This window comes from Nothobranchius furzeri, chromosome 18 (genome assembly GCF_043380555.1).
Source record: "Nothobranchius furzeri strain GRZ-AD chromosome 18, NfurGRZ-RIMD1, whole genome shotgun sequence".
NCBI lineage: Eukaryota > Metazoa > Chordata > Actinopteri > Cyprinodontiformes > Nothobranchiidae > Nothobranchius > Nothobranchius furzeri.
In genome coordinates, this window is record NC_091758.1 from 32,643,587 (window position 1) to 32,666,075 (window position 22,489).

At 44.3% G+C, this 22,489-nt stretch overlaps 1 protein-coding gene across 3 annotated transcripts in view; it reads left to right on the forward strand.

Moving 5' to 3' along the window:
* The first annotated feature begins 517 nt into the window (after nt 1-517).
* LOC107392408 (G patch domain-containing protein 2-like) overlaps nt 518-22,489 on the forward strand; it is a 27,420-nt gene continuing 5,448 nt past the window's right edge. Inside the window, exons 1-9 of one of the 3 annotated variants that reach the window (XM_015970195.3) lie at nt 518-653; nt 2,385-3,044; nt 14,425-14,486; nt 14,968-15,126; nt 15,404-15,483; nt 15,582-15,646; nt 15,729-15,768; nt 15,853-15,944; nt 20,583-20,653. In XM_015970195.3, the coding sequence (XP_015825681.3) occupies nt 2,389-3,044; nt 14,425-14,486; nt 14,968-15,126; nt 15,404-15,483; nt 15,582-15,646; nt 15,729-15,768; nt 15,853-15,944; nt 20,583-20,653 (1,225 nt within the window). In that variant the 5' untranslated portion in view covers nt 518-653; nt 2,385-2,388. Of the gene's footprint in view, nt 666-689; nt 707-2,384; nt 3,045-14,424; nt 14,487-14,967; nt 15,127-15,403; nt 15,484-15,581; nt 15,647-15,728; nt 15,769-15,852; nt 15,945-20,582; nt 20,654-22,489 lie in introns of those variants that run through there. The other 2 variants (XM_015970197.3, XM_070546650.1) reach the window with 2 other exon arrangements.

Here is a 22,489-nt window from a genome sequence, read left to right on the forward strand (position 1 = left end):
GGTGGGCGTGGCCAGCTTCTGCTTCTTTTCATAAAGTGAAAGAACACTGAAACTGCTTATGCTAGAAGGTACTGAAACTGTCAAGAATAAAACTGCTGAAATTGCTTAATGTGAGAGAGATTTTGTGCAAAGAACTTCACGATAAAAAAGTTATAATAAGTCCCTTTTAAAGCCTGAAGGATTTGCCTACTGTCTCTGCAGATTGTTTGGTAATCTGCTGTTGCAAGCATGGATTTTTTTAAATTAGCTTGTAAAATTATTTGTTTAAGCAGAAAAATGTGTGTCCTGTATGTGTGCGTGATTTTGCACAGCAAACATGTAAGGCTTTGATGGGTCTCACAAATACTATAACCATTTCCCTCTTGGGAACAATAAAGCCCTTTACTACATTTTAATCCACAATCTAATCCTAGTAAATTATTAATGTAAATGTCAGCAGAACTGTGGCTATATCTTAATCTAATGACGTAATGATGGTGGTCAGCTTGTTATCTGCATCCTCCAAGGCTGAATTTTGGCTCCCTGCTACTGCGGGCTGTTTTGGAATGACGTCATTCCGCAGCGGAGCCACCGGATTGGCTGGATCACTGGGCGGAAGGTGCGTCTGTTGTCCCAGCTGTGTGCTGAAAACAAAACAAGACAAGCTGCGACTGGTGAGTGCTCGGGTACGGCGGGCTTTGCCCTACGCTGTTATGAAATGACTACAGTAAATATTCACCGTCGTCTCTGTATCCGTGTGGCCGCGGTCAAACGCTCAGAAACGGCTGCTTTGTTGCCGATAGTTCGGAGCTGTGTGGCTGTGCTTTTTCTCCTCCTCCTTGTGCTGAGCTCACATGATATGAGCTGTTATGCAACACGCAGATACTCCAGCCTGCCTCTGCTATTGTTTTGCTGCAGTAACGCTGCAAAGACTCGACCGCGTTTTGCACTAACGGCTTCCACGTTTTCGAGCTGCTGGTGATGCGCACGCGCGTTTAAAGGCCTTATTTCACAAATACGATCAACAAAGACGCACCTCCTCCTACGTGAGCTTTATCAATGCCATTTTGCTGCTGGACTGTAGGGTGACATCAGCCTGCAACATGAAACAGAAATAAATTTAAAAAAAAAAGGATGAAAATGATGGAAAATCTCATGATATTTTTAAAAAAAATTGTTGGGTTTGTTTGATACTATAAGGTTGATCAGTTTCCGGGATGGTTTGGCTCTCTTGGGTTAAAATAAATTTTATAAATAGGAGTGTTTGTTTTGGTTAATCGTACCTGATCTGGATAACGTCTTCTAATGTAGAAATACTCAATAAAATGCTATGTGAGTCTTCACGAAAGACAATTACATAGATGAATCAATAAATAGGCAAACAGAAGGAATGTTTTAGTTTATCCTTTCAGATTTATAAAACATAACTAGTGATCATATATAGACGATGTGTTTCACTTGTGTTTCAAATAAACTCCTATATTACCATGCTGTCGTTCTTTTTTTTTTTAAACACAGAAACAGTTTCGTTACCTGTTTTTCCACTACGTTTCGTCTGCGGCTGCAGACTTCCTCAGGCTGACGCTGATGGAGGCGTCACTTCCTTCTCTGTTTATCCGCGAGCAGCAGAGGACGTTGTCGCCCTCTGCTGCTCGCTCTCCCCTCTCTGACGATGCAGTCCCATGCGCGGTCCAACGTGTAAACTCCATCGTCCCTGTTCATGGTCCCACATCCACGTCTCCTTATCTCGATTGCTTCTTTAATCCATCTTTTGTATTTTTGTTGTTTGTTGTTTATGATCCGTGTGTTGTCCCAGTCCATTATATGGTTTTCTCTTATGCAGTGATCTGTTACGGCTGACTTCTTTATTGTGCTTTCTGCTTCTTCTTTTGCTGCTCTCGTGTGTTTTCTACTTGCCTCTTTCTCACACTCCTTTCTATGTTTTATTGTTCGTGTGTTGGGTTGTCGTCCGATTTCTACGATGTATACGAATGTTTACGAAATCCCATGCAAACTCTGCAATAAAACATACATAGAAGCAATCGAGATAAGGAGACGTGGATGTGGGACCATGAACAGGGACAATGGAGTTTACATGTTGGACCGCACATGGGACTGCATCGTCGGAGAGGGGAGAGCGGGCAGCAGAGGGCGACAACGTCCTCTGCTGCCCGCGGATAAACGGAGAAGGAAGTGACGCCTCCATCAGCGTCAGCCTGAGGAAGTCTGCAGCCGCAGACGAAACGTAGCGACAAAACAGGTAACGGAACCGTTTCTGTGTTTTAAAAAAAGAACGACAGCATGGAATTAGAACCACGACACAGCAAGAACTCACCTAATATGAACTCCTATATTAGTTTGCTTGTGGAGTATAAGTGTTTCTTTTGTGGTGTTTCTGTTTCCAGCATCATGATGGATGAGCTGGTGCAGGACCTGGTTTCTGCACTGGAGCAGGCCTCGGAGCAGAGCAAGCTCGGGGAGCTGTGGGAGGAGATGGTCATAAGTCCGCTGCAGCATCGCCGGCAGATCCGCCGCCGACGGGGTCGTAAACGCCTTCACGAGTCCTCCGTGTACCCGACGGCACGTAGACGATGCTGGATTGAGGCCTCTGAGTCCAGCCTGGATGAAGCTAAAGATTACAGAGAGAACCTGTCCTCTTTAAATGCATCTGTGGCCAACTACAGCGACTCAGACGATGAAACTACAACTGACCACTGGCCTTGTGTCATTAGAAGCCCCGTCCGGTCGAGGCATCCCTCCTGGCCTGAGTCTGATTCCTTCACTGAGAGTAATCCGGGGCAGCCACTCAGGAGGCGCAGGAAGGTCAAGCGTATGACCCCAGATGTGAGGGTGAGATTTCAGCAGAAATTACACGTGAGGAACAATGGGAAGAGGAGGCAAAGGCCAACTAAGGTGCAGCGTCTGTCAGGATCGAAGAGGAGGTCGAGTGGATGGATGGGAGCAGAGAAACAGACTGAAGGAGGCAGACTGATGGGAAACGAGTGCTGGAAGAGAAAGATGGGCAAAGAACACAGAGATGCTGCGGACGAAAACATGTCTGATGGGTAATGTCATCACTTTTAGACCGCATTATAAGTTAATAACAGAAATGTATTAAAAGTACTTTCAAATGGAACATTTTTTAAAAGTGACCAAAAAAACAATACTGCTTTTCCTTGAGCTACTTGTCGATATTTAGCATAAGTTTCTAACAAGACAGAAAAAAGCAACAACCCTATTATCTTAAAGTGCCGATTTGGCATTAAAAATGAATGATGGTCTCTAATCTCTTATATCTGAAATGATCATCAGGGAGGGCATCTTTGATAGCTCTGCCCTCGGGCGTCTGAGAGCTCATTATTTCCTTTTGAGAACTATTGTCACAAATAAATTAGTGACTTGGTGAGGTATTGATTTGTTTTGAAATATATGCCCGTCTTTGGCTGGGTAATTAAAGCTGTGACTGTCCCACAGTCCCAGCTTTCACCCTCCTGTGTGCATTTCATTTAGCAAACCTAAATGTGGCTTTAACTTACAGAGAGGGACAATATATTATTACAGTGAAGCAATCAATGCAATACACACTCAGTACGTTGATAGAAAGGTAAGTCACTGCATGAAACTCCATTAGAGTAAAGCGCTGCAATGAGAATTTGGATGCCTTAACATCAGATTACAAATGATAATCTGTGTAGATTTACTTGCTGCACTGAAAGAGAAACCACTTATCCAGTAAGGTTGAGAAGTTTTCTTTAATGCAACAGCCCTCAGGGGGCAGCAGAGTGCCCTCTCCCCACCTTCCTCCACCAGCTCCTTTGTGGGACCCCCAAGGCATTCCCTGATCAGCCTAGATCAGTGTTTCCCGACCCGGGTTCTCAGGGCATACTGTCCTGCGTGTGTTCCATGACTGCTTCAGTGCACCTGATTTAAATGGGCTTGTCTGGACGACATCAAGTGCTGCAGATGCCTGTTAATCACTTGTTTATGTAAGTCCGGAGTGCGGCAGCAGGAAAACGCTGGACAGTGTGCCCTGAGGACCAGGGTTGGAAAACACAGGCCTAGATGTTTAACCCCTCCACTGTGTCCTGGGTCCACCCAAGGGCCTCTTACTAGCAGGACATGCTCAAAAAAACTGTCCCGGGAGTCGGGCTCAGCACCAGGTTTTCATTTTTGGATGGGCCTTAATAAACAAGTGAAAATCAGCTGGTAGGAACAATGCCTACAGAGATCACATTTCATTGTCCTTATTTATTACCAGCAGCGCTTTTCCTGTCACTTTCATTTCTAAAATAATAATAAACATTTACCGTCATTTAACTCATTCACTGCCAGCCGTTTCCTGATCGGTAAAGCCCTTCGCTGCCAGCGTTTCTAACCGTTCTTACAGTTTTTTTTAAGAGTCACAGAGCGTTGCGCGCAAGGATGATGTCGATGCCAAAACAACCAAAACAAAGAGTAGACTCGCGTCTTACATCAGGAAGAGTCCGCGTGTTTCGAGCGTTATCCGTTCTTTTATGACCCGTTGTTGAATTGTGATCGGCAGAAGCTTTTCCAGCTCGCGCCTCACTTTTTTTTACAACAGCGGCCCAAAACGATTTCCTAACACATGGATGTTCTGCTTCCTGATCATGTGACGTGTGACGTACGCGGGTGAAGATCGGCTTTAGAGCTGAGATGTTTGTTCTCACGGTGCGGGGGCTCGTTCCGACGCCCACACAGTAAAAACATGCAAATGACAACTTTAGTCGTCAATGGCAGTGAATGAGTTAACTGATTTTCATTCATTTAATATTTAGTATAAGTTGTACCACCAGTGTTGCGTATATCCATCGTATTGTGTTTATTTTTTTTTCTCTCTCTCATTTTTGATGCAATATCCACTTGATTTCCTTTCTGTCAAAGTACAAAATGCTCCAGTGGATGCTTAACGAGGACTGGAGGAGGACTTCACCTATAAGGGCGGTGGGCGGGGTGTGCGTGTGGACACTGGGGATTGGCTGTACGCGAGGCAGGGTGGCCAAAAGATGACAGTTGGATCGGACCCCGAAGCTCGAAGATCGTGGTTGTGTGGTAGCCGTGTCATTCAGGGTTTGCTTTCTCCAACTGGCAACGCAACCTAGGAAGGGAAGGGTGGCAAAATGTTTGATGCTGTCTTTCTCTAAGAAGATGAGTTGTGATGTGTGTAATAAAATACAAGGGGACTAACAAGGGGCTATAGTCATGAGATTTTGGACTTTTGCTCTCAGACAGACAGCTATTTTAGGATGAATCTGTGTCCCTGCGCCGTCCGTGTAACACGAGCTACTGCTGCCAGTTTTAAATCTGGGAAATTTTCGCCAAACGAAATAAACAGAAGTTTGCCAGTCTCTTACTGGCAGAAGGGTTTCCAGAGCTGGAAACCAATAGCTTCAGTAGGAGGAAATCATGTGCTCCTCTGGTTCTGCTGCACTGGGCGCTCTGAGCTCCTCTCCACAGCAAGCCTGCGTTAACAATGTGTCCAGAAGAATGTTCTGATGGGAATATTTTCTTGATTGATTTTGTTATCTCACGTTGTCTCTTTGTGTAACTGTAGCATTTACAGTTTTGCACATTTACATGAGAGGTGTAATTTACACTCTCTCAAATGAACCTTCAGAATTTTCCGTCATCGTTAAAAAAAACGTTCTTCATAAGGAAAATATCCGCACAACGCGACTGAACCCTGCTTACATTGAACATTTTTGCCTTCTTATATAGATATTTGCAAGCTATAGCAAGAGAAAACACTAAACTTGATTAACATCAGATCAGAGGCGCACAGCACCATCAACTCTGTGACACTGGGGAAAAAAGAAAAATAAATAATAATAATCAGATCCTTTTTTAACACGTTGAACATTGTTTATTGTTAAGTTTCGTTCAGCACAGTTTAATTATAACAATCGCTTTACCTGAATTTGTTTTAGTGGAGAGTTTGAACCAACACATTCTCACACCCAAGGCGTCAAAATATGACATGTGTGACCAAGCCTCAATATATGACGATTCGGGACGCCCCAGCGCGTCAGGAGACGACGATCAGGGACACGCCGGGTCACGTGGCTCCGCTGGCGTCACTGTTTGACATGCGCGGTCACACCATGGGTCACACGGACATTATTTGACTATTTAACCTTCCCCTCACCCCAATCCTAACCTTAAGGTCCATAAACGGTGACCTTAAGGTTAGGATTGGGGTGAAGGGAAGGTGAAGTAGTTCACAAGTAGTTCTAATGTCCGTCTCACCACCGGCGTCGGATAGCGACGCTCTGGGCCGCTGTGTCAGCTGTTTGTCCCTGATCGTCGTATCCTGATGTGCTGGGGTGTCCCGAATTGTCATATATTGAGGCTTAGCACACGCGTCATATTTTGACGCCTTGGGTGTCAGAATGTGTTGCTTGAACATGTTCACGACACCGGTTTAAAAACCACCAGAAAAGTAAAACCACGGTGAAGGACATTAAAATTTACTCCAATCCCTGTCTCAAAACCCCCCCCCCCCAAAAAAACATTTAAAATGTGAAAAAACAAAAACACTTCAAATCGAAAAGAGAAAACCAACCCGAAGTGAACTATTTTGTCTGTTTGACCCAACAGTAACTCTTGAGATGATGCAAACTCGAGACAAAACAATAAAACAAACCTGCAACTAACACGGCTAGGAACATTGTAGCCTAATTATTCCCTGGACATTGTTGTCATCTGTTTCACAGAAGTGATCGGCGAGGTCGGCTTTTAAATACGTCAATAATTTAATCGAAATCAACAGTTGATGTAAGATCCCTCTCAAACGTTAACAGAGAGAGCGAGTTCAGACGTGAGGTGAGCATAGAGCGTCTGCTGGCAGTTTTTATTCTCTTAATGCTGGAAAAGATACGCTCAACAGTGGATGGCGTCATCGGCAAAGTAATCAGTGCTTTTAGAAAGCTGTGAATGTGAGGGAAGACTTCTTCACTGCATCCATCCATCACATCCATGAGTGTTTTAAAAGTTTCTCCTCTTTCTCTTTTCCTTTTTGTGTGCTGCAGAAACACAGAAAGTTACGACTCACTCGTGGTTATGTGAAAGAGCTTTTACTGCCGTATTCAGACTGTTAGTTATGTCAGTCAAGCTTCTGTCACAGGTGGGAGTCAGCAGGGTTCATTAGACCGTAGGAGTCACGTTGGAACCTGGCACCAAGTTTATTTAGCTGGCAGTCAAGGAGCTGGTTTGAAGTAACTTGCGAGTCTTCACTTCTCACTCTAGTCGATTTTCACAGTGATGCAGCAATTACACTTAGCTCAAATCAACTCTGAAGTTTTTACGTGCGACGGGGCAGCGTTATATCAAACATGTCAACACTGTTGTCCTCTATAATCTGATTTGTTGTGGTCAGCATTTTCAAAAATTCACCATTACTGGCTCACATGTCCATCAGTGACTGTTTGAGCTTTTCAATCAAATTCACTGCGTCTGTCACAGACACAGTGGTGGACTGTAGGCCTTTGGTGGCAAAATCTGACTTGTTAAACAGTTCTTTGAAAAGCACAAGGAAAAAAATAAATATTTTCGTTCGCATCTGCTGTAATAATGATCGTGCATCAATCTGACATTGGCCCCCTCCTTCAGCATATTCAGAAAGCACTTCAAGGATTGCATCATACAGAATGAGCACCTTACTCACTGCCGTTGATCTGGAACTCCATCTTGTATCAATCACATCCTTGTTCCAATTCCAGTGGTCTCCGATTGGGATACTTTTTTTTTGTGCGTCAAGGAAACATGCATGCCGCTGACTGCCACACATGAAAGTGTGCAGAGAGTTGATTGTGTCAAAGAAAGTTGACGCATCAGCAGATGTCCATGCCACAGATGCCAGGACTATGTTTAGTCTGTGGGAGTGACGATGTACATACATTACATTTTGAAAAGTGCTCTTCAGGATTGTTTGAACACCTCCCTTTTGTCCAGCCATGACAGACGCACAATCAAATCCGACGCACAAGTTTGGGTCCAACTCAAATGGTGCAATTACCTCCACAATTTGTTGGACAATGGCCTCAGCTGTCATCACCTCAGTTTGCAAAAGCAGGGGTGGACATTAACTTCAAAACCAACCGGCCAGCCGGGCTGGTAACTCTGAATATTTACCGGCCCCGCCAAGAATCTACCGGCCCCGCTGGTCAGCTGCCAAAACGAGTCAAAATAACAACTGGACCGTTTTAAATGTAATAAACCTTTATTTTGTACACATTGTCAAACATAATAACATATTCAAGTTTGAATTTGTTTGTTCTCTCAACAAAACTCGATTTTGTCGTCGCATACTTCCGGCACACAACGCAGTACATCACCTCCTCCGCTTTGCTGTACTCGAGCCTTTGGCCGTGTTCGAGATAAGTCAGTTCTGCTCAGATTAGATCAGCTGTGATTGGCGAGCAGTGCATGCCGGTTAGATTTGTGTCCGACTTGACGCCGACTTGCTCTGACGTCGTGCATACGTAGGCAACGATAACCCCGTGAGATCAAGGCGGCCGCAGATTTTGGAGCAAGGCGCTGTAGTTGCTCTCCATCGGCTGCAAAACCTAGGGGATGACGGGAAACGCCTGGCTCTCACCTGATCTAAGATCTGATTGGTTCATATTTTGATCCAAACATCCGGTGGTAGAACATGAAATGTTAGTTGGTCACATGTATTCTGTAAATCATGTTATGTTGATGATGACATATAGGCCATAAAGAGAAATGTGTTTTGTGTTCTTTTGTCACGTTTCCTATGAGCACACTGAAGCTACAGCTGATAACCTTTACTAATTATTTCAGTCATGTTTTCATATAGAATATATGATATCCACAAGCACGTGAGGATGTGTTTCAGCTGCTAACAGACACCAGAATTAAAATAGAAAATTGAACAAGTGTGAACGCTAACGCGATATCTTCAGCCATCGTCACAATTTCCTGTATGTGTAGCATGCAGGAAATTCGTCTGTTTTCCAGGCGAGGCGCTGCTCAACTCGAGCACGGCCATTCTCTGCGCCTCCCGTCTTCTTTAAACCGCCAAGAATCATTCCACCTACGCACACGCTTCTCTGCTTCATACGTTTCAAACTGTCTCGCTTCTCCTCCAGTTTTAAAGCGTTTTGCTGGAGATTTCATCAAGAAATCCCATCCCTGTGGTGGCACCATCTTCCTGAGTGCTTGTGTGTTTCTAGCGTGGTTCCACTTCGTCTTTTGTAGTGAACTTATAGTGAACTTATAGTTCACGTGACTAGAACTAGAATCGTGCTGTACGTGCATGAATCGTACAAGTGCAGTACGTGGCTAGAGGCGCGCAGGTTCACGCGCGCGAAACAAACAGCGGCTTCCTACAGGGCGGGGCCATGATGTAGGTGAAAGCCGGTGTATAAATGACAAACAATGTATTCCAAAAATGAATACTTCTCATACCACTGTGAAGAAAAACTCCTGGGTTTATGACCAAAAACTTTGACTGGGTACTGCTTGAGTTTGGGCTGCGATGCTGGCTCACTGGTAGCTGACGGGTCCATCGGAGTCGAGGACGCAACAGTTGCGCTGGTGACTGCCGCTGGATCATTCTGTGACATGCTGCTAACAAAATCCACATCCTGTGAGGAACTAACACAAGCAACAGCTAGCTTTTTGCTAACTTTAGGTGCTGGTGGTGCAGAAGATTCTTGTGATGACTGGTCACAGAGCGTGGGAGATGCTGCTGGGAGCTCCTTGCTTACTCTTTTAAGAAACTAGAACTATTGCGCCATCACATTAAACTATTTTAGAAACCGGGCTACAACTTTTTTTTAGAGAAATTGTACACAAACCACCCGTTTTTTGTAATTTTCTTCTGTTTTACTAGCCGAAAACCGTGACTTAAACGGGCATTGGTTGTTGTGAAATGACCTGCTGTGATTGGTCAAGGCGATTCGAGGCCGCTCTGGGTTGGCCACAGGTGCAGGTGGGTGGGCCTAGGCCTGGTAGGCCCACCCGTAACGCCGCGGTAGCCGGGAGGTGTCCAGAGTGCGTCTGAACCAAATTTCTAAACCACCTCAGCGGGCTTGTTTCGATATCGAGGAGCTGCAGATCAACTCCATGTCAAGCTTAAATGTCCAAACCCCTAACTGTATTTCTGAGATCAGCGACCCTTTGGGGAATTTGTTCTTCTGTTTCTCTTTGGGATCTCATTCTTTTAGTCTTTTTACGAGTCATGTGGTCACAGGTGAGAGTTAGAGTGAGGCCTTTTTATTTAGGTTATTGGTTCCCCTAACCCTGGTGTCCAACAGTGGGTAATGGTTAACACCTCCACTGGATCCAGTAACTTTGAAGCCACAGGGAGCAATAGCTGCCTTGACAAGTGCAGAGGAGAACAAGGTCCATTCAGACTGATTGTCCCCCACTACCCAGAAGACATGGTCAGAGTGGGAGTTGAAGACAACCTTCAACCATTCCCATCAGATTCTCACTAAAATCTAGACTTAACGGGTCTACAAGGCATCTTCCCCAGCCATGTGACTCAACTCCCCACCAGGTGGTGATCAGTTGGCAGCTCTGCTTCTCTCTTCACCCTGTTGTCCAAAACATAGGTCTGCAGTTTGCATGACTGTAACTCCACAGCCAGTCATCAACCTTAAACCTGCACAGCCTCAGTACCAAGTGTGGGCGTCCTCATATTCAAACATTGTACAAACATAATGACAGAGTCTTGAGGCTTACAAGATGCCCACCTTGGCTCTCTGCCTCTCACCCAGAGTCCCACTACGTTCAAGGACTTGGGTTCCAGAGCCAAATGTGTTGAGGTGAGCCCAACTATACCCAGCAATTTCTTTCCCCACTAAAAAAGTGGTGTTCCATGTTCCAGTTGCCAATTGGGGCCTGCCAGAGCTCCTGTCTTGGTCTGCTACTTCAACCACAATTCATCAAACCCGTCTGACTCCTCATTCATGCATTGGTGGAAGAGTCCATGTAACCCATGTTGACTGGGCCTCATCAAAGCCTACTCACCCGGATCTCATACGTAGGAACCATTCTTAGAACAGGACTCTGGTATTCCTCCATGCTGGGTCCTCCTGGTCTCTGACGTTTTTGTTTTGTTCCTGTTAAAGGTCACCTGAACCACTCTTTGTCTCGTCCTTCGCTTAGAACCAATGTGTCATGTGAGACCCCCAAGCCCCCACAATGCGGCTCTAAAATTGAGGCAATCCCTTTTTTGGAATTGTCTGGGCTTGACGGAACCTGTGACATGGTCAAAATGGAGGTGGTGGCCACCTCCCATTTGGCCTCAAAAATGTGATGTTGGAGCCTATGGAAAGGAGATGTCCAAGGGTTTCCCCCCAGGGGTAAACTGCAAACTTGCCTGGACAATAACATAGCTGCCAGGAGCACTCAAACTCTGCCACAGAAAAAGTTGATCCTGAAGTGATTTAGTAAAAAGATAAATGATGACCATCTTACCTGTTGTTCAAGGCTAATATAATCAACCAGTGTTAAATTTAGAAGGCCAGGAGTCAAAAATACACTTTGGTCTTGGATGGATTTCCTAAAGGCCATATTTCAGGGTAAAGCTGGTTACTTGAATACTTACTTCTTTTAAAACCGTACTAGTCTTGTTTTAAAGTCCTTTTTTCAGTGTATTTTATTTCATTATCTCATTATCATTCTGTCATATAAAGCACTTGAGAAAATGTGGTGGAAGTGGGTTATAATGGGAGAGAGAAGGCTTTGCATCGTCTGGTTTAATTTGTGCTGACCTCTCTAGCCCCTAAACGGTATTTGTTTTCTTACTTTATGGAAAAATCAATAGCCGTTCTGACAGAAAACAGCTCCGGAGAAGAAATAAATGGGAGCACCCAGGAACGCTGTCAATCATTTCTCACTTACACAATGGCTACAGCGCTGATTGCTGCTCAGTAGACTGCCACTCTGCACCGAAGGCTGAACAATCCCACAGTTAAGACTTGAAGAAAGATATTAAGAAATGGCAGCCGTGATGAGGGGCTGACAGTGTTACAACACCAATGTTTATACTTTGAGGTCTTGTGGTTTGTTTGTCAGACTCAGATGCCATTGTTGGAATGTGTTGGATTATTTAATTTTTTTACTTTGAGTTTTTGTAAAAATGTCCCCCTCATCAAGGTCACTCCCGTTCTGCACACACCAAGCTGAGCGTTGCCTTCGGTCACCCGAGTGCAAAGAGAGCAGATGTTGGAACCTCCAGTTGGGCTCCACATCCTTGATTAGGTCCGGCCCGGCCTGGCCTGCTGGCAGTGAGGCCACCTGGCACCCAGGCTGGCCCAGCAAACAGGCCTAACCTGTGGGGTAGTCGCCTACCGAGCTCCGTCTTCAGCTGTGAGTCGCTTCTGTTGATGTGCTCGGGAAAACCAAAGCCACCCTGAGCCCTGCTCAGCTCTGCCGTGCTGTAATTTAGATTTCTCAAACTCTGAGGAGTTTTTCAAGAAGGCAGTGCAGCATTTGCTGAAGTTAATTTTCATAAATCTCTGAGACTAATCCAATTACAGCAGCTCAGGGAGGGTGGGATAACCTTATAATCAGTCACCAATAGAAGAGGGCATAGATTTGGGTTGAGGCAGCTTGTTTGAAGAGCCCACAGATCCATTGTTATCAGCACTTTGCCCCTCTTCTCCAACTCTCCTCTGCTTTATTCCTCTGCAGAATGAGCCTGGGCTCAATAAATGGCGGCTTGCCTGTAATCTCTGTGCAAACTGCTCTGCCTCTCCCAGGAGCTGAGGATTATATCCTAATGATTAGTGCTCATCTGGATACTGTGTTTTGCTTCACCTCTTTGGCTTGTGTAGAAACAATAAGGCCATGTGGGGAGTTCAGTTCATCCCACAACGCTGGAGTTTTGCCCTTGCCTTTGTTTCACTTGGACACGTATCCTAATTATAGAATTTAATCTATAGTACAAAATCCCTCCCCGCCTCCTGGACTGGATTATTTGTGATGTTTTGTTTAAGATATTCTTGCAGCATTTAGTTGGCAAGTTGCTCAATATTTGCATCAACTTTCGGAGGTTAAGGTCATAGCTGAAGGAAGAAGAGGTGCTGTGTCTCATGAAAAATGGGTTCGCCAGTTATTAGTTGCATTAATTAGGCAGCACTTAATGGAAACAGTCTCGCATCGGCTCAATCCTGCTCCAAGCAACATCACATTACACCTTTAATACAGATTAATACTTAATGAATGCCTTTAATTAAATGTTAATAGTTGTGATTCTCTTTCAGACTTTGTTTGAAATCCCTCTAAATCAACTTAAAATGACTTTTTGCTTCCAAATCGGAAGCTGGCTAAAAGTGCTGTGCGTGCCAGATGCCAGCTGATGTTTCCAGAGGTGTGTTACAGGATTCAGTCACAAGAGATGGGATTGAAAAGGTGGGATGGGGGTGGAGTGATGGTCTGGGGCTGCTCGGTTAGTCCAGACATCTCTGAGATTCCCCGGAGAGGCCTGCTTCCCTCTCACATCTGCTTCTCGTGGATGTTCAGGGGGATGACGCAGGACCATCTGGCCGTTGGTTAGACAGGCAGTCTGGACGGACGTTCTTCCTGATCCTGGCGTCGTCCAGAGGCCTCAGCAATATGGCAAAGCTCCGTATCAGCGCATATCTGACCCTCCAGCTTTTTCCTGCAAGCAAGGTCAGAGATGATAAACAGGGTGGAAACTGCTAGGCAGTCGAGAGAATTAAGCCTCCCTTTTCTCAGTCATGAATTAGTTATTTAACAGATAAAACTACCTCTGTGGCCTCAAAATCATATACATATCTGAAACTTTGAACACTTGTTTATGCATCTGTCTTTAACCCTGTAGAGGTGTGACAAATACAGGGTGAGGGTTTACCGAGGCAGCGGATGGAGTGTAACTGGGGTTTGCCTGAGGGTGTGGAGGGGACCGGCAGCAGAACAGTCGGGACGGTAAGCAGTGGCAGCCCCCGCAGCAGATGTCAGCCAGTTGTTGTGTGCAAGCGGCAGCTCATCTGTGTGAGGGGCACACCCAGAGGGAGGGGCAGACACGAGACTGTGTTCCTCTTCGCTGTCATCCTCCACAACGCAGACCAGATTAGATTGAAGCTGACAGCGGAGGATATTCAATTAGATTGTTGATGTCACTCAGTGACTTCGATCAGAGTCGCTCTCGATGCCTTTGTGTTTACCATCCCAGCAAGAGAGAACACACCACGCTCCGTCTTTTTGTGTCATTTCCACTCACGTCGACCTCCAGTTCCAGTCATCAGTTTTACTAGCGAATGCTACATGTCGATCACTGATGTGACCAGAGCATGTAAATGTTCCATTCACATTGTTCACTTCTCAGATGCTCTAACATCAGCCGACCTCTACTCTCAGATGACAAATCTAAACCAAGATCTTGGCTCTTGTATGTCAGAAGATTGGGAGACGTTTCTGTTTTCTTTGCAGGGAAACCAGCAGCACCTGCAGCAGCGACCCCGGTCTGTTCACAAACGACGAAGGAAGACAAGGTATCACAAAGCTTGGACTTTGATTGGATTCGTGACTGTTTGCAGCTGTCAGGTGGACATCACCCATCTCCACTCAGAGTGGGAATGCTGGGCCTACAGAGGGAGGTTCTGCTACAGCGGGCCAGTTGCTGGGCGCCCAGGCGACTCTAATAAGACGTTGTCATGTCGTGTTAATGAGCGCTGAAGCCTTTGCTAATCTCATTAGCCGTGGTGGGGCCGGGCGGCCTCTGATTTAACAGTTGTCACTACACCTTGACTGTGAGAGGCATGGTTCCTGTGTGCACCATGCTGAGTGACAGGTCTGAGAGGATCTCACTGCCTCTGGGGGGAAACCGATGTTATCTGGTGAGGAGCTTCAGACATTTCTGACTCCCACACAAAAGGATCAGACTGGAAAACATTGAGAAAAATCTGAAACAGCATTGATTAAACAAGGTGAATCTTGTGATTAATACACATTTGTGCTTTTACGTTTCCTCAGGCGATGATGAGCAGAGCGACTGGTTCTTCGAGGGGGACTGTGGAGTCGGGAAGGCGGTGGCAGGACTCCTGCCCAACTGGGACTCGGACAGCTCACTTTCTTTAGAGAGTCGACGCACCTCCACCAACTTCCTGCAGCCTGCACGGCAATCTGTCAGAGGTGCCTCTGTCCCTTTATGTGAAAATAGTAGTAGGTCTTGAGACTGTGTTACATTTTTCTGGTGAAAACAGAACAGATTTGACTAAATTTTGGAATTAAGAAGTTAAATAAAATAATAGTTTTTTTTTTAAATCGTCACAGTTCCGTTAAACAGCTTTGATTGAGGTTAATGATTGTTATTATTTTATTTATCACTAACTGTTCCTGTTCTGTTACACTAGTTATTCCCTTTTCTGATCCTTTGCTTGCACGGAACAATGAGGTTTGTGTTTTGCAGGGTATCACTCACGTCTGAATCGCCTGCCTTGCTCTGCTGCCTGCTGCTTCAGGAAGGACAGGAGACGACTTCCCAGGAAGGTTTAAGAACGCCTGCATTTCCTTCTTCACTGCTATGAATGCTTAAAACCGTTGCAGCATTTGTTTAGCATTTCTAATCGTGTGTCTGCGTCCAACAGAGCCACAACATGCCAGCGTTTGTGGAAAGACTGAGGCACTTCTCCCAAGATCGTTCCCAGAGAAAGTGAGATACACTCGTGTTAGAAAGCACATTTATGTCCCACTACTAAGTCTATTTGTCTCAAAATGTGGCCTTCTCCTTGTAGCTTCTGGCTGCCTCCTGTTGGAAAACCTGACAGGAACCAAGTAAGCTTTTACCACGTGTTTTATTTCACTTAAACTTCATTTTGATTTCTAAGATCTGTATTTTATTGATACTTTTACTTCTAGCTGAACCCTTTGTGCCCATTGCCAGTGTGTCCTATTGATGTGGCGTCAGAGAGCTCCCCTCTCAGGTGTTCGTCCTCGCTCTACAGAAACAGGTAACACCGTTTAGTAGTCAAACACAGGAGATGGTTGGAGTATGACCAAAGGCATGCTGCATCAAGGTGTGCAAAAAGCTCTAGTTCTGAGTTCACTTACTAGTTTTCAAGGTCAGTCTCCACAGAAATAAAAATATAATGTTGACTTACTGTTGATTTAAATTTTCTGGGACCGAACAGAAACAGTAGAAAAATCCAAACGGTCTTTCATCAAAGCATCACTTTGCTTCTGGTCATCCCCAGAACGGCTGGGTCTACACGGGGGGAACTTTTGAGGAACCGAGCAGCCCTCTTGGCCTCGAGTATGTGGGACTCCTCGTTGTGTTGTTACCACTCTGCCTATTTATGGTGCATGCTTAATTTTTGTTTCACACACACAGACACAATGTGCGCCTTCTCCCTTCCTCTCTCTTGGGTTATTTCACAGAGTGCTCCAGCTCTCCTTGATGAGGGGCAAAAACACGACTGCTATGAAAAGCCCCCCGACTTCTTAGGGCTTTCTTTTCTAAACTGGCCCTTTCTTCTCCACCTGAAAGGTTCCTTCAGATTCCAGTTTAAGGCACTGTGAATACTAATTTCTTCTATTAAAAAGCCCTCATATCCCTGCCATGCTCTCATTTGAATGACAGACTCGGGGGAGATCTCTTAATTCCTTTATAGTGCGATTCAAGACCCTTCACTTCAAAAAGTAGAAATCATACTCCCAAATGAATGAGGGAGAAAGGGGGGTGGGGGGCTCTGACGAGAGGAACTTCTGATGTTTTCTGTTGGACGGCACGAGCTGAATCTTCTTTCCTGAGCCGGTGATTTGGCCGCCTCGTTCTCATGACCTGGCTCTGCTCTCTTGGTACCAATCTGGGTCTTCTGAGTTCATCCAAAACACGAACAAAAAATCATTAAAGGGGCATTATGGAAGTTTGACAGCCAAAACATGCATAGAAATAATAAATTTCTTCTTCATACATTCTCCTGCAATGCCCTGGTCCTGTAGAATGAGCCCTGGCATTTTTACTGTGATTGCCTGTTTTTCTGTAAAATCACAGAAAAAGAGAGCTGCTCGGGTCGAGCAGGCTGCTTCACGCGCGTTCACGCTCAGGCATAGCCCGTAGCATTTGCTATTCGTAGATTCAGCAGCAGAGTGAGGTAGTGCCAACTCAGCGACTTTGTCGCTGTTCCTAACGCCTAGTGATGAACCTAGCTACATTTCTGAGGACCCTTAGCTACTTTCTCTAGATATTTGCTGCAAATTAGCAACAAAATAGCCATTTTAGCTTAGAACCGTTCTTTGAACGTTGTTTTAGCTGTAATCAAGGATATAAATGTTACAGATACCCAAAACTTCAGTGGTGGTTTAGCTCATCTAGTTTGACGTCAGACTCGTGCAGGAGACCCGGGTACGATTCTGGGTGAGAACACAGTTTATTTAGAGTTTCTTTTTTACATTAATGATAATTTTTTTACAGTAAGATGCCCAAATTTTTATTTGAGACTCGCTGAACGGCATTGAATTCATAGATAAAAAAAGATGTGGGTTCAACTTTCAGTTTGGAACAATTTTTCAAGCAAGGGAAGGGAATGATCTGAGCATGCAGGAGGACTGACCCATCTTAAACCTTTGTCAGCTGTGCTGAAGAGAAAGGTACAAAACCAAATTATTTAATTAATTAGCTGCGCGTTCTCCTGCGCTCTGTCCTCCGGGCCACACACACACACACACACACACGCACGCACGCACGCACGCACGCACACACACACACACACACACACACACACACACAAGGGACTGTCAGCTCTCAGAGCTCTGTGAAGCTGACCCCCGTCAGCTTCACAGAGCTTCGTCTCAGCTGTTATTTTCGTTAAGGAGTGTGCACGTACAGCATGCGCGCCTCGTGCACGAGCCTCCTATTGAAGCTGCCGTTACGCTTTTGGCCAGAGGGGGCAATCGTGAGCATAAAAATTCTAAACTCCGTAAAGTCCCTTTAAGGAAATATGTGTGGTTTCACCATACCTATTCATCAAAGATGAGTCTCACTGAGGAACAAATGATGCTTCTTCTTTTTGAAATATGATTGATCACTCTTAAGTTTTACATGCATCCTCGCTGAAAAACAAACTGCGTAGACCAGCATAGTTGGTTACCAGCATATGTTGTGTCTTGGTGCTGGTGGCATTGGTGCTGGCCTATATACCGGTAATCAACTATGCTGATGTTTCCAGTAGGAATGCTGAACGTGAAAACAGTCTTCTACCCCTATTTCCTGCATCAGCCGCTGAAGGAAAATAGATGGGGAAATGGTCGGGTCAGAAAAAGCCACTCAGATCTACGTCACACTGTAAATTAGCAGATATGGGCCCATCTTAACCCACGACGGAGAAGGCTGTTGTAGATTTAGCGTTCAGGAGAGACCAGAGAACGTCCTGGCTAGATGCTAACTGTTAGCATTAGCAACTCCACAACATGACAGAAAACCTTCAGACTTGTGTTATCTGTGGAGATAAAACATCAGCATTGCAGAGCTAACGGAGGCAGTGGAAGAGTTGCATTACTGTTAGCCAATCAGAGGTGAGATGATCCAATATCAACTTCTGCGTCTTTAAAAAGGAGCATGAAAGCTTTTTCCACAGAGATGGACTCACAAGGCTTTCATTCATTTATACTGGAGACCACAGCAGATTAATTAAAATAAAGAGTGTATGACTCTTTTAAAATTCACAATTGACTCTGAACTCCTCTGGTTTTCTTTCTTTTCTTTTTTTTACTTGACACCAAATTAATAGAAAATGTCATTGCTTGTTTGATGCATCTTAATCACACATGACCCATCCTTGTGTCTGAGCAGGTGCAATGCTTTCTGGGGTTTGATGTGCTGCTCTGGGTGGTTGTGGTGGGGCTGTGACCACCTTAAAATGCGTAACTCCCTCCCACCTGAGCCGCACAGCAGCAGCTTTTATCTATTGACTTATTTATTTCTAAATAACACTTGCGCCATGAGATAAATCATAGTCTTACACCACACCCTGCCTGGTTTTCATTTTAATTGTGAGATCACAGTGTCAGCAGTTAGTATATTGGTGTGAGTGGCCTATTGATTATTGATTTGGAGCTATCGATTATGTCCCCTGGAGACCCTAATCCTTTCTGATTCATTTGAATACCTCTATTAATCTTGAGATCCTGCCCACACCTGAAGCACCATGTGGCCTAATGAAAATGGATGGTGGTTTTGTAGCTGCGGCCTCTCGCTCCTCTTCAGATTTATTATTTCTAATTGATATATTTGCTTTTGGATGTGTGAGCCAAAATTACAATTGACCCTGTGTCAGTGCTGTTTTACTCTCCGCCCAAAGGGACTTCATTGCATTTGAAAGTGTCTCATATGACCTGAGAAATCTATCGTTTTCTTCTTCTATGTCCTTGTGTCTTTGATAGTGTTTAGTTGTTGTTGGCCACCTTCACTCCTTCTCACTTATTTTTTTTCCTTTCCCAAACCCCCAAAGTCAATCTTAGTTTTATCATCACAGTTTCTGTAAATTTAGGTAGAAACATCTGGAAAACTGATGACAACAGCTGTTAAATAATAACAACAGTGCTGCTTAGGGTTTTTTACTGAGCCATGATGTATGCTGATAAAAAGCCTTTGGTTTATGCTCCGAGATGAATGGTTGTGTTTTTCCTTGGTTAATGAGCCAGCTGATGGCATTCTCATGTTTGATTTGCATTGTTCTGAGTGCCTCGGTGGGCTCCTGATGGCTCCCACAGTGGCTCGGTTGCAGCAGGGAAAGGGTCCTCGCCCCCCTCTAGGCTGCACATTGATGAGGGTGGTGGTGGCTGCACATCCCAGACCTTGATGCGGCAAGGGAAGAGATCAGGATGGACTTCCATACATGAAAACCAAAAGCGTCGCTGTATTAGTTTTAATGCCGCAGGCGTGCCTTGTGAAATAATACCACGTTTAAATGTGGATCGATTTTGGAATTAAAAAGTTAGTTTGCAAAGATTTACGGTGGGGAGTTCAATGTCTGAGCTCTTTATCAGGGGCGCAAATGGCTGGTTATGTGCTGTCCGACAGAGGTACGATTGAGGGATCGATAGGCGCGTGATTTACTAACTGGAGTACAGGTAATCAATAAGTATAAAAGTAAATGAAATATGCATTACTGGGATTTTATTAGAGAAAGGTAGCAGGGAGAGAATAACGGTCAGGCCATTTATTTTTATATCTATTGATTATACAACATAGGGACTTCGCTCAAAGCGCGCCCCGAGCAGCTCTCAACACCCAGAGTCTGCACACCCGTCATGTGATTTATGGGCGTTGAGGTCATGGAACACACTGCCAGTTAAAAGGCTGTCCTGACGGGGCCTCGCTGTAGCGCGTCTGCTAAAGCCGAGTTTTAAGCAGCCGGCTCTCTCAAGAGGAGATGTTAATGGAGTTTCTACTGTCTGCTCTTCTGCTGCTTTCACAGGTTTATTTAAAACCTCCGTAGAATAAAGTCTGGTTACGTCTGGACCGCAGATGATAAAGGCAGACTTTGTATCTGGTCATTTTTATCAACGAGTCTGCTTTTATTGACTTTGGTAAAGTGATTTAATGCGGTCACTAATGTTTTTTTTTTTTTTTGTCTCTGACCATCCAGGCAGAGCAGTTTAATGGCAGGAGACACAAAGAGGAGGAGAGGAACAGAGGCTGTATCCATCACAGCATCAGGTAACACCCTGCACACATCACCACCCATTCAGGATAGCACGTCTTTCAGACACAGGTGAGGGATTTTTTTAGTGAACAAATGTTGCAGTTTAATGCTTTTAGACTCACAATCAACATCTTTTACTTTTATTTAGGAGATTCCATCTTTGCATTTAGTCTTTACAGGTAGGACTCAGCGACATGGCTTAAAAATAAAAATCTCTGATTTTTTTCATTCCAAATCCAACTTCCAAGTGGATTAAAATTTTCTCTCCTTCCTTAAACAGAAATTATAAATGACAGAATATGCTTTCAAAAATTTGCTTTTATTTTACTCATCCCTTCTGGGAGCTAAAAACAAGCTGTAAAATCTGCTTGCAAAACAAGATTTTATAATTAATGCCATTTTCATGCTTTTTTAGAAAAAAAAGCATTAAACTTTAATTGCATTATGGTGAAAAAAAAAAGGTTTCTCAGATTAAAAACATCTGCGTTATCCAAGAAACGAACCTGGATCAGGCTATTGCTTGGAATGGAGCTTTGCATATTGAACTGGATCCTCGGTGTATGGGAGAGAAAAGCTGCTGAGAAAGCTAACGGCTAGCAGTGGAGCTAACTATCCGGCAGCAGCAGATTTTAGTGACGTGGTGCTCTATAGTGGCAGCATTTTGTGAAAACATGGCAACAGATGATTTGGCAACTTCTGTCCTCTTTCTGCTAAAATCTTAATGCTGTTTTTTGGAAAAACTTTCATGCAGACCACTTAAGTCAAACATTGTTTTATCTGTAATGAGAGACATGTGGGCTGACATTACTCTGAACTCTGAATTTCCCCAAATTTTATCTTCATAAATGACAAAAAATAAATAAAATTAATTTATCACCCACCCCTAGTTTAAAGGTCAAAATATCCGTTCCATTTTTTTCTGTTTTATTTTAATATGAACCTGAATGATTAAAATGAGTAAAATTAAGGTGCCCGAAATTTCAGGCTATGATCAAATTAGCCACTATGTCTGTCATATTTCATTCTGTTTCTCAGACAAGTCCACATCTGCTCTGAAGGGATCTCTCATTCTCTACTAAGTCTGGCTTTACTGGAAAACGAAGGCAAACATTTTATAAAACAATCTATCTGAGTGGTATTATATTCATGTGTCCCCTCCCAAAAAAAGGCCATAAAAATAAAGGCAAATATGAAACAGTCATTTCTGACAGCCCAATAGCTTTTTATAAGCTGCTGTAAAACATCACATTTGTTATTTCCGGCAGCAGAAACTCTTAACTCCAGTCAACAGTGAAGAAAATTTTAAACGTCCCACAGCGGAGAACAGGTCAGAATAAGGTTTTACATTCATGACATGCTTACTTCTACTTTTAGAAGTAGGTAAATGCTACATTACTACTCTTTAAATCCATAAAAACTCACGATCGCTCTACAGTTTTCTGTTCAGTCACCCTCTGACCTGACATTATTTAAAGTTCATTACTTCATGTTGGAGATTTGGTTCGGTAGCAAAGGGGATTCATGTCAGGAGGTGATACTTGGAAGCTTTCATTGTAAGAAAACAGCGAATGTTATCACAGGCGACACCAAGCCGTCAGTGCTGTGTGTGTTTAAACCGGAGGAGCTGCCTTTTTTCATTAGGCTGATGTCTCCAAACCTCGCGTCTTCACCGGATTGAAGCCTGAATTGGTTTGTCCACCTTCTTCTCTGCGTCCCCGCTCCACTTGCCACTGCAGCAGCTGCTGTTTGTCATTTAAATAACAAATGCAGGTGGTTCCCTGATTTAGTGAGGGGTGCAGGCCACTGATGTATATTAATATTGCTGCACAGTGCTCTGTACTGGGGTCCAT